The sequence below is a fragment of the Homalodisca vitripennis genome, chromosome 6, assembly GCF_021130785.1.
Source record: "Homalodisca vitripennis isolate AUS2020 chromosome 6, UT_GWSS_2.1, whole genome shotgun sequence".
NCBI lineage: Eukaryota > Metazoa > Arthropoda > Insecta > Hemiptera > Cicadellidae > Homalodisca > Homalodisca vitripennis.
Genome location: NC_060212.1, coordinates 32,297,771 through 32,313,705, shown reverse-complemented (window position 1 = coordinate 32,313,705; position 15,935 = coordinate 32,297,771). Strand labels below are relative to the sequence as shown.

General features: G+C 34.6%; 1 protein-coding gene across 2 annotated transcripts in view; it reads left to right on the top strand.

The window, feature by feature from the left end:
- Positions 1–15,935, top strand: part of LOC124364219 (CD109 antigen-like) — a 128,742-nt gene that overhangs the window by 78,162 nt on the left and 34,645 nt on the right. The window contains exons 10-16 of one of the 2 annotated variants that reach the window (XM_046819536.1): positions 332–586; positions 1,379–1,522; positions 3,300–3,434; positions 3,951–4,005; positions 9,828–10,071; positions 11,759–11,876; positions 13,872–14,058. In XM_046819536.1, coding sequence (XP_046675492.1) covers positions 332–586; positions 1,379–1,522; positions 3,300–3,434; positions 3,951–4,005; positions 9,828–10,071; positions 11,759–11,876; positions 13,872–14,058 — 1,138 coding nt within the window. Of the gene's footprint in view, positions 1–331; positions 587–1,378; positions 1,523–3,299; positions 3,435–3,950; positions 4,006–8,541; positions 8,708–9,827; positions 10,072–11,758; positions 11,877–13,871; positions 14,059–15,935 lie in introns of both variants that reach the window. The other variant, XM_046819537.1, reaches the window with a different exon arrangement.

Below are 15,935 nucleotides of genomic sequence, written 5' to 3'. Positions count from 1 at the left end.
AAATAAACTTGCAGCAACAGCCACTTTGTAAGTATTGTTTCATATTTAAATAGTACAAATTATTATAACCAAAATTTCTGCAAAATTTGTCGAATCATTCATTATTCGATTTTTTGTTGATTTTTTTTTAAGGAAACATCTTAAGCTTGAGTTCAAAACATTTCCATTTCTATACTTTTTTTTGGAAATGGAAGCTCACAATTTTGCTTGCTCATAAAACATTCTTATATTAAATTATATTGTGTGAAAATGGTCTATAACTTAAGAATCCAATATAAAATTGAACGAAAATTTTAGATTTTGTTCAGTATACTTAATCTCCCATGTGCAGGTGAACCAAGATGTGGAGATTGAGGTTACGTCCACTGAACCCATGAAGTACGTGAGCTACCAAGTGTTGGGGCGTGGAGATGTGATCATAGCGGCTACTGTAACAGTACAGGAGCAAACTACTGCCTCCTGGAGGTTCCTGGCCAACTATGCCATGGCACCCACTGCACACGTGGTAGTCCAGTATCTACGCGAGAACGGGGAGGTAGTAGCAGACGCTCTGGACATCCAACTGGACGGAGTCCTTCAGAACTTTGTAAGGACTTACAAATGTTTCTGCTTATTTAAGCTAAGTTAACATGTATTTGAGAATTATTTGTTTGCTTTTGGGAAAATAATCGTATATAGATAATTATTTATTGAAAAACTTGTTTTAGGCATTATTTTGTACCTATATGACATATTCTACTGAAAATATATAGTTAAGCCTATACAAAAATTAAATACTGTATGCATATTGGCTCTGCATTACCATGTAGCCTGATTCCTCCCGCGAGGAATTTCAACCTTAGTTTTTCTCTTCCAAACGAGATAACGGATGACGCCGTGTATTTCGCAATCGGCGGGAGATTGGATTAACATTTTGCAGGAAACGTATTGTCGCCTCGACAGCTCTCAACATACTGACCTTGAACTGGTCTCATTGCGAAGGGGAAGAATCAGGCTACACGGCAGAATAGCCAACATGTCAAATAAAATTCCTCTAGCTGTGAGAGACTCATTAAACTTATTTCTGGACAACAAAACCTGTATAATTTTAACATGTTGACACAAACAATTGGTAAGTATTTTAAATATTTTTATTTTCCATTATTCTATTATACATATGCTATTAATCCTTGTAATTATATATTCTTCCTCAAAAATAAATTCCTGGATACATCCCATAAAACAAATAAAATCACGGAAATAGCAGTTTAAGAAATAAATAATGTTTACAGTACAATTACAACATTTGTCTACATATTGTATCTCCATACAAGTTTAAATAAACAACAGTAATTTTAATAATCTAAATATGGTTTTCTAATTACTGATGTTTTTCCAGGTGGATGTAAGAATGAATCGCTTGGAGACCAGACCCGGATCTCCTGTAGAGCTCAACTTCGAGGCCAAGCCCAACTCTTACATCGGCCTGCTAGCTGTGGACCAAAGTGTCATGTTGTTGCGCACCGGCAACGACATTGAATATGTGAGTTGTCTAATTAATAGTGTAACATGTTGAACTCCTGATTTATATACAGGGTTTTGATTAGGATGTGTCATTAAGTAAATTCCTTATTTCATCATAAGACCTTACCTGGTCTCCATAGCCTCGCATCATCAGGATCATAACGCTCTTGTACACTAAAACACTCCATTTCAACGTAAAGTATCACAAAAAAGTCTTAACTTCCTCAAAACTGATAAGATAAGGGAGACCTGCCCTAATAACTGTAAAACAGGTTTGAGTTTGCAAGGAAAGTGGTTGTCTATTGAAGCTATTTACCTTCTAAATGTGAATGTTCATGTTTTGCCTCAGTTAGTTTTTAATTACTTTCAATGAGCTGTCATTTTGTACTGGGTTGAGATAGAAGCTCTAGTTTCCACTGTGCTTCTTCTTTTTTTCAAGAACTTTCAAATTAGGTGTCACTTAATAGATGTTTACATTTTAATCCTCCGAAAAATCCTATTTTGGGAAATGGGCAAAGTTATAACAGTGACTAAAAAGTTTACTTTTATTTCCTAGAAATGTGTCCGAGTTCCATCCCTCCATCTTTATCCATTAAAAACTAAACAGAGTCCATACCTTTAACTCACACTCTATATCTGCTAAATCATCATGAGTAAATCATTTCTCCTTAGGTGACTTACTCAGTCCATAAAAAATACGTCAACACTGCATATTTTGCGTTCTTTCAATCCATTCTTTGGTAATGGGCTTATTGTGTGGGGAAATGCAAACAAAATTAATAATATACTTGTTCTAAAAAAAATCATATGAATAAATGATCAATTCACATAGTTTATAACGTTGTAAACCTCTTTTTAAAACTTTAAAAGTTCAAACTGTTATAAATCTGTATCTTTTTGATTTAATGAAATAAAGTTTTCAAAACTCAGAACTATTAAAACCCCACAATGAACTCTTTCATAAAACACAAGGCATAAGAGTTTGATATTAATAAATTTAACAGACTAATCAAAACACAGGACAGTCACTCTGTAATTTCTCTGAAAGTATATAATCATTTGTTATCTTCAATTCAAAAATATGATAAAAAGTTTTCTTGAAAAAAAAATACTATGTATGCCTTTTATACAACCCTTTTTCATTCATTGGAAGAATTTCTTTTGCTCAAAATTATAATGCTCTAAATGTTCTTGATCAGAATTCTAAGAGATCGACAAATTCTACCCAATGAATATCAGTTTGATTGGAATCTATTGTATTGGAATCTGAAGTACCTAGATTTGTACGTAATAGAATTAGTTTTATTAAAGTTTTTAGTCCTTTAAAGTAGAGACAGACTCAGCTGTAGCTGCAAATGTGACTGTAATTTTGGTTCTTTATGGCAATAAAGAAGATTATGATTTGATTTGATCGATCAACTAATTAGTCTAAATAAAAAACCATGAGCTTAGTAAAAGTTGCTTATACATACCTAAGTCACAGTCTCCTCATCCATGAACAATCTCTCCTGAAACGTATCAACTGCTGTCCAAATATCATCTGCTACGTCTGCTGGTGATGTCTACAAGACTTACATCATGTAACCGAACAAATTTAATGAGACATAAAAAACTAAATAAATGCCTAAGTGATAGGAATAGCTGTTTGTAATTGCAATTTGTTAATACCATTTTAGCCAAATTTACGATTACTGTCCACATATTCCGCCAAATTCCTAAACCATTTTGCTAGTAATTTCCACACAAAATGATTCCTCGCTTTTCTCCATTTGCTGAAAGATTACTGACTGTTACAGGACCACGTGCTGAGTGAGATGCGCTCGTACGATGCCAGCGACTCTTCGCAGTTTATCCCTCAGATGGAAGGTATCCGAGAGAGACGCTCTCTCTTTTGGTGGCCTGGCTCGCTTACCGCTCAGGAGACATTTGAGGTTAGCTTTACCTATCTTTGTTATACAGTTTAATGTAATTAAATAATATTTTTATGGAATTGATCTAATTTAAATAGGTATTTAGACCTGTAGACCTGTTTCAATGGAAATAATTCGTCTAAATTACAATGTTTGTCTTATAATTGTTCTTTTAATTTAAAACCGAATCCTTGTAAGTATGTATCCTGAAAACGTACTAAACATGTAAGTTTTCTACCTGTATTTCACTGTCACTTTCATGAGCTTTACTCAAATCACTTAAAAGATGAACCATAATTGTTTTGAAACACATAATTTTATTTGTTGATCCAGGAATGGTAAGAAAGTAAAAATATTTAGCAATAATTATATTTATTATTAAATTGCTATAAAAAATATAGCAAAATTGATAAAGCTAAATTGATTTAGATAATAATTTATCAGTTAAAATTACTTTTAAATAAAGTGATTTCAAATACTTTTATTGAAAATGTATTTGTTGTGATAACAATGCTTACACAACTATTGCTTTTTTAGAAATCTGGTGCTGTTATCATGACCAACGGTTACGTTTTTGAACATTATCCATGGCGTAAGTATTCTTTAACTGTTGTTGTAAATATTTTGCTTGGACCTAGATCTGGAAAACGTTTGTTTATAAAGGTGTGAACATTCATTCAATTAACGTTTGTACTTGCTTGTTTTGTCGAGTTGTCGTAGTAAATAAGTATTACAAATTCACTTTATTTTCTAATAGATATATGTTATATGTATTTTTTAAATTGTAAGTATCGTAAGAATTGTGATAAAATTCGGAATGATTTTGTAAGTATAGTTAGCGATTATTAGAGTTTAGCTTGAAAATTACCAGGGTTGCCACTGACTTTCCTAAATAAGCTAGGAATATAATGGACTGAGAAGAAACGGGGATAAGGTGAAAATTAGTTACACAACAAGGAAATTTTAGAAATAATTTTTTTCTCAAAAGAACTCGAAATAAACATAAATAAATTTAAATAATTTTTAGTTGTAAGCTCATAAATCCCATTTTATACCTTATGGCCTATGAAAATGTTGCCGAATTGTGTTACAAAATGTTGCAATAAGTGCATTGAGTGTGATATGAGATCATTTGGTGTCCTTGACATGACCTTTGGTGTTCCCAAACTATAAATGTTAATTCAGTTGTAAACTACAGCAGTTCCACAAACTTACTGATTGGACAGTCCAACGAACTGTATTCCGCAGACTGATCCTATTCATTGCCAAATCTACAGATCTCCGAGTCACTCAATCTTGATCTCCAAACATGTTACCATAGAAGTATCTGTGAACATTCCCATCTGATCTGTCGATTTTTTTGTCACCGTTGCACTAATTTTCCCAAAGGGGATATGAACATCTTTGACTGTTTTAATTTGTAACTGCTCTGCTACAATTTTGTTGCAGCACACCATTCGTACTTCTTCAAAACCCCCTTCTTGAAACTAAAAGGATACCAAATCAAGATTATGGATCTGTGAAAAGGAACTTGATGCCTTTCTGGCCAGAAATTCTATCTCATTATTTCCTTTGATACCTTCATGGCATGGCATACCAGCTCTGCCTGATGTATTTTGCCAGTTTCTTCAGCACTTATTGATATCTCATTACAATGGTTAAGTCAAAAACGTACGCATATAACCATTGAGCTGCCTGGTAGTATTGAGGAACCAAGTCTGGTTCTTTATTTTCATTGAGCATTGAATATGGACACATTATCTCATTCAATTCGGTTTCGTTATTTTAAGTTTATATTTAATATTATTATAATATTATACAGCAATGTATAGAACAAAATGATAAATCTTCAGTAATAAGGTGACATGGCTATTCCTAAACCTTGCAGTTTTTGTCAGAACTGATCAGCATTAATGTACGTGATGTGAAAATGGTCTTGGCACAGAAAGGGTTAAACGTTTTAATTAAAGTGGAGAAATAAACAACCGCACACTAAGATGGAGGGTACAGGTTTTAACCTGACAGTACTTTTATCATCTTTGAATTGAATTGTCTCCTCCCTAAAAGTTTTTATTTGTAGAGTTTAAAAAGTTCACAACGACAACTATTTTCCGAACTCTTTTATATGATGTCGAATTTTTAAATAATAATGCCGTAATCTGTAATAGTTTTTTGAGTTAAACATCTAAATACAACGAGAAACATATGTAGGCTTCACAATTTTGCAAAAAAATTTCAGTTTGTTTTTTCAATGTTTTTCTGTGTACCTCAAGGAACAAATAAAAAAATAATTGAACTAAAATATAAAGAAATTTTGTGCCTGACAGTGTATATGATAGCCTGAGGTATTTATTTAAAAGCGGGATCAATTAAAAAAAAAAAAACTACAAAGACAGGCATACAATAAAAACGAATTATGAAATGCATAGCAGTGTGTACCCCATCGGGCGCACGATGTGGTTTATGAAAGACCAGTGTGTACCTGATTGGGTACATGATGACAGTTGTGAATGGTGTACATTCACGTCATCATGAATGTGTTAACTCTTCTCAATCTGTGAACGATACAGTTATAATTATAAAATATTTTACTTCACACTTGTACCAATAAAACATAAGAGAATACATGCAAGATCAAGATACGTTGGAATTTTAAATTGCAGAATTTGAAATGTCTAGGTTCAACTCTAGCTGGATTTAATAATCAAGTTGTATCACTTTGGAAGATATTTCTCTTTGATTCAATTTTATTATAAACGTTTAAGCTTTATATAAATATTGTTTTATTTGATTTGAACCATTGAAATGCTGTTTAAACTAGTTTTTACCTATAAGTAATATTTTGCTATAAAGGTGAAGTGTTATTTTGAAATACGCTTTTGCTTTTGTAGTGCATACATTAATGGCTTCCTATTTAAAAAATAGTTAACAAAAGTATTAACAAATCTTTAACTCCTCCTGCAGTGTTATATTTGGTAGTACAAATAATGCACAAATTAAAGAACTATAACTATTGTCAAATAACACAATTAAATAACCGCAAAATATTAAAACATTAATGCACCTTCTGTAAAATCATTCCACAATCATTATGGTAATCATTATCAATTAATATAAATTGCACTTTTTAATTTTATTTGTTACTCTTTTTTGTGTTCTTATATTTTGTGTCACTTTTGTTGTTCTCTGACGTAAACTTTGTACTGTGTGTTTTTTTTTTCAGAAAATATTGCACAATGTAGACAGCTACACTAGTGTTCTGGGATGTGCTTTATGTCTCTTATGTATGTGTGTGTAAATTCGAGTTTCTACACTTTTCTTGTTTATTGTTTACTTTGATTTAACATGTTTCATTAAACATGTTAGTGCTCTTTATCAAGCAACTTGATCACATTTCTTGTTTCTAGTTGATTGCTTTTTGTTCCAATGGTCATCTCAAATTTAATCTTTTAAAGAAAAAGTTTTAGTAAAGCTGAGCCTCTAAAAAAATACAAAATGACAAAAAAATCCAAAATTTACAAAACGTTGCTAAATGTTCCATCAAACAATTACTGTAAAAATGACAATTGTTAAACGATTGATGGATCCAATGTTAATTTATAGCATTAAAGGATATATTTAAAGTAATCCATTGGTAATATATTTGAAGAATTTACCCATTTGTAGCAGAATAACTTTGAACGAATTCCCAGTCTAAAAAGAATTCCAAATTATAGCTATAAATGAAAATATATGTGATTGAAGGCTCAGTTTGTTTTTGTCAATGGAGAGATATGGTGTATGATACTCAGTGTATCTGAACTCATGGATGCTCAACTATCCTGAAATCTTTAGACTAAGAATGTTCCGATAAGAGGGAAATCAGCCCAACTGATTTTTCTTTTTCGTAAAAACATTTTGTTATGTTACTGGAATCAGTGAAGTTCACAACTGACTGAAAAGGCTAAAGTTGAAAACAACAACCAGAACTTAAGTTATATTACTGGAGCATGTAAATGCATATAACTTGACTACACTATGTTCTATGTATTACGTTTCTCTGTGTAATAACGTCCTAGCATCCCAGCATAGTACACTTCGAAAAGTTTAAACGTTGAGAAGTACAATTTTAACACCGTATATATAAAGGGTGTAAAAAAGTCCCGCACTGGCATGGTAACTCCCGAACGATTATAGGTAAAGTAATAAAACTTGATACATCATTACTGCACCTATAAACCTACTTTTTGAAGTAACTACCACTTTTTGTCATGTCAAGGGGATGGCCCGCAAGGAGTCAGAAGAAAATCTTAAATGAGAGCATAGTTTGAGTAGTACATCAAATTAAAGCCCTTTATTAGTAGGATACAATGCCGCAAATCCACCCTTAAAGGGTTTACTCTTTAAAAAATTACGCTGGTTTAAAGTTTGAAATATTTACCAGGTCCTGTTCTAGATGATTTTATATCATTGTCTTGGCTCAAGTTGTGAAAGTTAAACTTATGCTCTCATTTAAGATCTTCTTCTGACTCCTTGTGGGCCATCCCTTTAACATGACAAAAATATGGTAGTTACTTCAAAAAGTACATTTATAGGTGCAGTAATGGTGTATGAAGTTTTATTGCTTTATCTGTAACCGTTTAGGAATTATCAAGCCCATGCTAGAATTTTTTTGCGCCCTGTATATATACGGTACTAAAATTGTGCTGCTATATATACATACATATATATATATATATATATATATATATGCAGAGCTTGCAGACGATTTGTTTCAACATGTATCTTCATCTTCCATACTTTGGATGGCTGAATTTTGATACACACCTTTTCTGCCCATTTCGTGTCTTTCTTTCCGCGTTATGTGCTCGCGTAACAACTCATTGTCTGGTCATTGCTGGATGAGGTTGTTCCAACTTCTTTCGACCTTGCTGGCTGTTGCGCATTGGTCATTGATTTCAGTGACAAAGGGATGTTTTGCAGAAAATATGAATCAGATAACTAGGTTTTTCATTTTTTTAAAGATCTCTTAGTCAACGGATATTGCTTGACTGGATTGTGAGCGAGTACAGGTACGACTAAGTACCTAACGTACACCACTAGATAAGATTTGGCAAGAGACAGGACTGACCCGTCAACTTGTGTACAGTGTATTACAGAGCAGCAAGTAGTGGAGTGTTGATGGACGACCATGATCTCATGTTTGCGGAGAACTTACCGCATCTTTCCACCATTACTAGTGAGAGTGGCCCTCAGACACCAAGGGTGCGCTCCAACTTTCCGGAGACCTGGTTGTGGGAAATGATAGATGCAGGGTAAATCTAGCCTACTCTTTCAGTCTTAGTTCTTATTTGTAAATAATTGAGTGTTTATGTTACTGTAAATTGTGTGTTCTTACGTTTCCTTTTCATCATTCTCATCCCACTCTGTTGCTTCTATTAACATTACTGGTGGAAGGTGTTTATATTTGTAGTACGTTAAGGTGTGAGTATTTGTTGCATGTATACTTTTTTGTGTATGTGTACTTTCCTAAATATCAAACTATAAATATATATTCTTTTTCTGACGTAGTTTTGTCAAAATTGTTTATTGATGAAAAATGTGTAAATAGCAGTAGACTACCCGAAAAAGAAAAAATAATCATTTACAAATGTTTTAACTTAAGAAAACTTATGCAATGCGATTAAAAATAAAAATTCTGGTAGTAAAGCTATAAAATATGATAATTAATTAATAAATATGTAATTATTGTTTTAATAATGAGTTGCCATAATAAAATATGATAACTTTTTCGCAATAATATTAATTTTAGAAATAAATGTAGACTGAAGACTTGGAAAATATTGAGCTTTTTTAAAGTCAATTATTAAATATTTTCTTAGCCCTTAATCCGTACTTAAATATTTAAATTTACGAGAATTACTCTAAACTTTTACTTGGAATTAGAGCTAAATAAAATCTCAATCTAATGGCCCCTTACATCAACCAATCCTGGAATATTTATTGTCAAACTAAAATACTAGGCAATAATAAAAATTGTTGGTTACACGTTGATTGAATTGTTCATATTACATTCTAAAAATGTAAATAATTAACAAATAATCATAATAAAAAAATCATTATAGTCAAAAATCAATTTAAAAAAAATCCAAATCAAAATAATTTTTTCATTTTAAATAATTTATGAAAATCAGTTAATAAGATGAGAAAAACGTGAATGCAAAATGCATTAAATTTAAAAAGTACTTATTATATAAATTAAATGTGTTATTGCCGTATTCAGACACATAAAATGTGTAAAACAAACAATTTCGCATACGTTAACAATGGTTGATGGGGTGTTGGATAGAGTTGGGCGCACACGCACGCTTGGCCACGCATAACCTCGCAGGCACAAGTTTGGTCCACAGGTGCTAATGCTGTGTGTGTCGGTAGGACGTTATAGTGAGGGCACACTGAGAGCCTACAACAGGCCTACCAACCGACCCATCCCTCTCCCCGGACTGCCTGCGTTCAAGCCGGACCTGGGCCCGCCGGTGTTGTACCGCCCGGTCACGCGGCCCCCTCTCGCCGGCCCCTACGCCTTCTCTCGTATTCCCCCGCCAAACTGGAGCGGCCCCCGAGTATTCCTGCCGCATGACATTGCCGACACTTGGTTATTTGCTGGTATCACTTCTGGGTACGCACTTCCTTCTCTTTCCTCACTTTCACCCCTCCCTTTACGCCTTTCTTTCGCTTTCTGTTCTATCTCTTTGCTTTTACTTTTAGAACAGGTAAGATTAAACTGATTCGGCTCAAATCTTCTGTTTGTATAAGTTTGAAGGTGTGATAATACTGTGAGACTGTTTTAAATATTTAACTTTGCAAAGTTTCAGCAGATGAGGTTTAACGCTATGGCTGCCATCACTGCGTTAAAGATATTTGTAAATCAAATGGGACGTGGTTAGGGATTATTCTCCTTAACACAGTCAGAAGAAATTGAAAGGGTTTAGTTCGCTTATAAAGATTATATGCATGATAAAAAAAAATTATGTGTTGTTAAGCAGCAACACACACATAGTATAAAGATGGTTTTATTTCAAATACGCCTCAACTGTTTCATAATGTGAATGTTGAGCTTAGTTCCACTTCTCTTTCTTCTTTAAGTACAGCATCTGAAATCTAATGCTGCCGCAGACTTGAGTCCTGAAATCTGGAGTCATGTTCGTCTGAAGGGATCCAAAAACATTAGCCAATGAAGAAGTTCAACAAATTCTTTGCATCGTTTCGACATCAAAATCACCTTCAAAATGTAGTGCAATCTAGGTGAAGAGATATTCTCATTGTTTCATCTCTTCATCACCGACTATTTTTGGATCCCTTCAGACGAACATGACTCCAGATCTCATGACTCAAGTCTGCGACCGCATCAGATTTCAGATGTTGCACTTAAGAGGAAGGTGAACTGGAGGTAAATTCAAGATTAACATTGAATCCCACCATAGCTAAGTTATGTTTCATAACAATTAAAAAATGTATGTACTTTTTTGAAATTTACCTAAAAGTAGCATCAAATACAATAATCTAATTTGTATTTAAAATAAAAAGTTACTTATACTAAAAATGTCTTTAGTTAGAGTGAACTTTCTCTTATCACTGAATATTTACTAAAAGTATTTACTAAATTGATCTTTAAAACGAAACTGATTGTCTTTCTTAAAACTTCTACATCCCATTAGAAAAAATTATTTTGTTTAGTTTAATTTTTAAAATTACAAATTGATATGTAGATAAAATCCTGTATAGCATAGCATATGTTTTGTCCCTATTTTACATTTTAACATAATTTTTATCAATATTAATGCAATTACTACACTGTACATATAATATGGATAATATGTATCTAATCCATCCCATAAAAATTTTTTGCTTGGGTATTTTTGCTCAAACAGCTGTTTTCAATTAATGTATTGAAAAATAATGAAGCGAGATTTTAATCTTACATAAATCTATCATGAATACAACTTTTTTAAATTTCAAAGAAAATATGAGACGGAATGAATCGTAAAGCATTAGTTTTTTCACTGTTGTATTCATTTTATGAAATTAAATTAATAATAAATAGTCGGGTTACCCTTTTTGTATCATCGTTAACTTTATGTTCAAACCAAACTGTTTTATCAATGTCCCATTGCTCATGGTTTTTCCATACATTTGATTATAATGTGGATTCTAATTGTATAAAGGAATCATACCTTTTCAATTAGAAAACATTTTACATTCAATGAGATGTACATGGTAACCATAACCGGTTACCATATTATGTTACTTGAAACTACTGTTGTACCTGGTAGATAACTAACAATAGTTTGTGACTTTGTGACCAGGGTGGATGGTAAAGCAACTCTAAGTAAGACCGTACCTGACACTATCACTTCCTGGATGGTAACTGCTTTCTCTGTGGACCCTCTCTACGGACTTGGTCTTCTGGATCAACCAAGGAAGGTAAGTTTTTGTGTAACCATTGTCAGATTTATTTTATTTTTGTTTTATTTATTTTAAAATAAATTTCTTATCAAATCAAAATACCTTTATTTACAATATCTTCAAGATATGTTAGTCAAGTTTCATAAGTTAGGTGCATTAGCCCTTTGAACGCTGATATAAATTTAGTAATTTTTTAGATTACGCTCATTTAAGATGAAAAAATAAAAATGAAAATTCCTTAAAGCTAATTTTTTTTATTCATTCCTAATGACTAATAGTCACACACAAAAAATGAATAATAACACACAATAATGTAATACTTGCATTGAAATAATCACATTTTTTCATAATAATGAAATATTTAAATCAAAATCAAATTTAGGTTACAGAGTAATCAAATGCATGTGATGAAAAATATGAAAACTATGTACAAAGATAAGAAAACAAATAAATTGTAATATGCTGATCTTGATTAGTTTTATAAGTTCTGATAATAATAGATTTAGGCAGTTGTACGGTAAACTTCAAAACAAAAATCGGGATGAAGCCATGGGGTCTCGGGACATGACTTTCAGCCATAATTTCACAACAGAAAAGAAACAATAAAAACTTTATTATAACACCTAAAACATGGTAACAATAACTTTTTACAACTGTTTGTATAAGGAATGACAACGCAAGAACACTTCCCAAAGGCACAATGCGTGCTCCACTGACAGTCGGTAATGGCGGATAGTATCGTCATCGGCGTACAGACGGAGAACAGCTGCCAACAACAAAACAATGTAATGTTTGCGTATTGCGGCCAGCTGACAGCTGCAACTGAATAATTTGGTCAAGCCAATACATTACTTTGTATTGTGGCTTATAAACTTGGATTATTTCGTCTTTGGCGTTATAAGACCAAAAAACATTGCAGATTATTCCGTCTACGGCGTGCTAAGGGTTAAGATACAGTATTAACAAAAAATTATAACATTATTGAAGAAGTGAAGTCTTAATTTAAAGTCAAGGGTAAAGAAATTAATGCATTGAGTAGAAAGGATTTCCTTTGGCCAGAAGCTTAGTCGTATTAACACATTTCGGAATAGTTTAAAAATTGTTTTAAAGCCATCTTCTCAACAGTGCAGTCTTTAATGTAAGTGTCTTTTTAAAGTAATGTGCTATTATGGTATGAAATTATATTAAACTTCTATTAAAAGGATTGTAAATTATACAAAATAATAATACTGCAATAGTTTAAAATTATTTTAAAAGTTATTTTTAAACTGTGCTAAAGAATGTTTTGAAAGTATTTAAAATGTTATAAACAATAATATTGCAATGATTTGGAATAATTTAAAATCATATTAAAGTAGTTTTAAAACGCTTTTAAAAATATATGTAAATAATAACAAAAAACAGATTTTAAATAATTTTATAATTAGTTTTACAATGATTTAGAGATATTCTTTTAAAATTCTGTTTGAACTCTTTTAAAACTGATTATACTTTAAATTCTGTTGCTACCAACCCATTTTCAGTTTATATTAAAGCAACTCATAAAAATTTAAAAAAAGTACCGGTATGTCTAAAAATTATTTTCATGTTTATTGGGAAATAGCATTTTATTATAGTTGTACAACAATAGATTTGTGTCTAAATTCCAATTGCAATGAATATATTTAAAAGAGTGGTGTAAAAATATTTATAAGCTATAAAGAACTTAAGTTACTTTTTCACATGAAGTTCACTTACGCAGTAAAAGTTTACTTGTTTTGGCGATTTTACAATTGCAGAAGTGTAGCTTGTTATGACTCGTAAAGATCACTCAACCAACCATCATTGAGTGTGTTAACTACATGTATTAACTAGATAGTTATTGCATAATAGTGTAAATTGTTCATTGTGACAGATGCATCAGTGCATCGGACTCAGTATGACTAGCCAAAACAACTTGGTATAGACTAATAATGAAAATGTCAATTAATTATCTATATACCGATTTGTTAATTTGAATAACGCATTTTCTAGCTTCGTGTGTTCCGTCCATTCTTTGTCTCTCTGGACCTACCGTACTCTGTGATACGAGGGGAGATCGTGGCCATTCCTGTTGTGGTATTCAACTACATGGACAAGGACGTTGATGCTGAGGTGACCCTGGAGAATTCTGACGAGTTCAACTTCGCTGATTATTCAAATGATGTCAATGATGTGCCAAGTAAGAATCGTACATTTCTACTAAAACAGAGTTTATCCTAACATCAGTTGTATTTACAGGGTGTCCAGCAGCCTTGAAAATCGGGAAGAGCGGGAATTATGCTTGAATGTTACCTGCCTTGAATAAGGCGGGAATTATGCTTGTATTTTGTAGCAAATCGGGAGTTTTGATTTTTTTAACGCCGCTGCCGTTACCAATGCAAGGCGCCCACTGCGACCGTCCCGGCCTTTTTGTCGAAATACACGTAATCAAATGGACACCCGCCCACTGCGGGCTGCCCGGCCCGGCCTTTTTGTGAAGTCGAAATACATGCAATCAAATGGACACCCGCTAACTGCAATCGTCCCGGCCTTTTAGTCGAAATACACGCAATCAAAGGGGCACCCGCCCACTGCGGCTGGCCCGGCACAGCCCGGGAAGAGACGGCCCACATGGCACCCGAAGGGCCGACCAAGGCCGGTCGCAGTTGGTGGGTGTCCATTTGATTGCGTGTATTTCGACTTCACAAAAAGGCTGGGCCGGCCGCAGTGGGCGGTGCTAGGCCGGAGTGAACCCGGCCCAGCCTTTATGTGATGTCGAAATACACGCAATCAAATGGACACCCGCCCACTGCGGCCGGCCCGGCACAGCCCGGGAAGACTCGGCCCAAACGGCACCCGAAGAGCCGACCGAGGCTGGATAGGCCGGGCCGGCCGAAGCGAGCGGTGGTAGGCTGGAGTGAACCCGGCCCGGCCGCAGTGGGTGGTGCTAGGCCGGAGTGAACCCGGCCTGGCCTTTTTGTGAAGTCGACATACACGCAATCAAATGGACACCCGCCCACTGCGGCCGGCACGGCACAGCCCGGGAAGACTCGGCCCAAACGGCACCCGAAGAGCCGACCGAGGCTGGATAGGCCGGGCCGGCCGAAGCGAGCGGTGGTAGGCTGGAGTGAACCCGGCCCGGCCGCAGTGGGTGGTGCTAGGCCGGAGTGAACCCGGCCTGGCCTTTTTGTGAAGTCGACATACACGCAATCAAATGGACACCCGCCCACTGCGGCCGGCCCGGAACAGCCCGGGAAGACTCGGCCCAAACGCACCCGAAGAGCCGACCGAGGCTGGATAGGCCGGGCCGGCCGCAGTGGGCTGTGCTAGGCTGGAGTGAACCCGGCCCGGCCGCAGTGGGTGGTGCTAGGCCGGAGTGAACCCGGCCCGGCTTTTTTGTGAAGTCGAAATACACGCAATCAAATGGACACCCACCAACTGCGACCGGGCCCGGTCCAGCCCTGCCCGGACCAGTCGCAGTGGGCGGGTTTTCATTTGATCGTATGCATTTTGACAGAGTATAAAAGTCCGGGCTGGGCTGAACCGGGGCCGGTCGCAGTGGACGCCGTGCTTAACACGAATGAAGATATTGGTGCAACAGTTCGATTATGTTCACATCAATGTGAAATTGACAGAATACAAAGGATATTTGGAAGTAACTCGCTCTCGTTGCAGTTGCCAAAAATGGCGTTGTAGTACGTTTGGCGAGAGATGGCATTTATATATGCTTGATGTTAAAGTAATTTGAAGAGTGGCTAAATAACCTACGCGACTATATATTGTATTTATAATATTCGCATGTTGAAGAGGTTGCCAATTCTTTGAAACATAGTGATGAATATTAAATGTTTCTATTTAAGGTAATCGAAAACCGTGATCATGTGATCAATAATGGTGTACAATTGGATGCCTATAGGATTTATTTTAAATATATTTGAGATATATAATTAATACAACACTTTTTTAGTAATCTAGGTGTTTATTTACCCTTACTATACTATTAATGGTTGTTTTCATTTTACTTATTGTCAATAGCCTTATTTGTTTAAATTAATTTGTGCAATGAGTAAAGGTGCA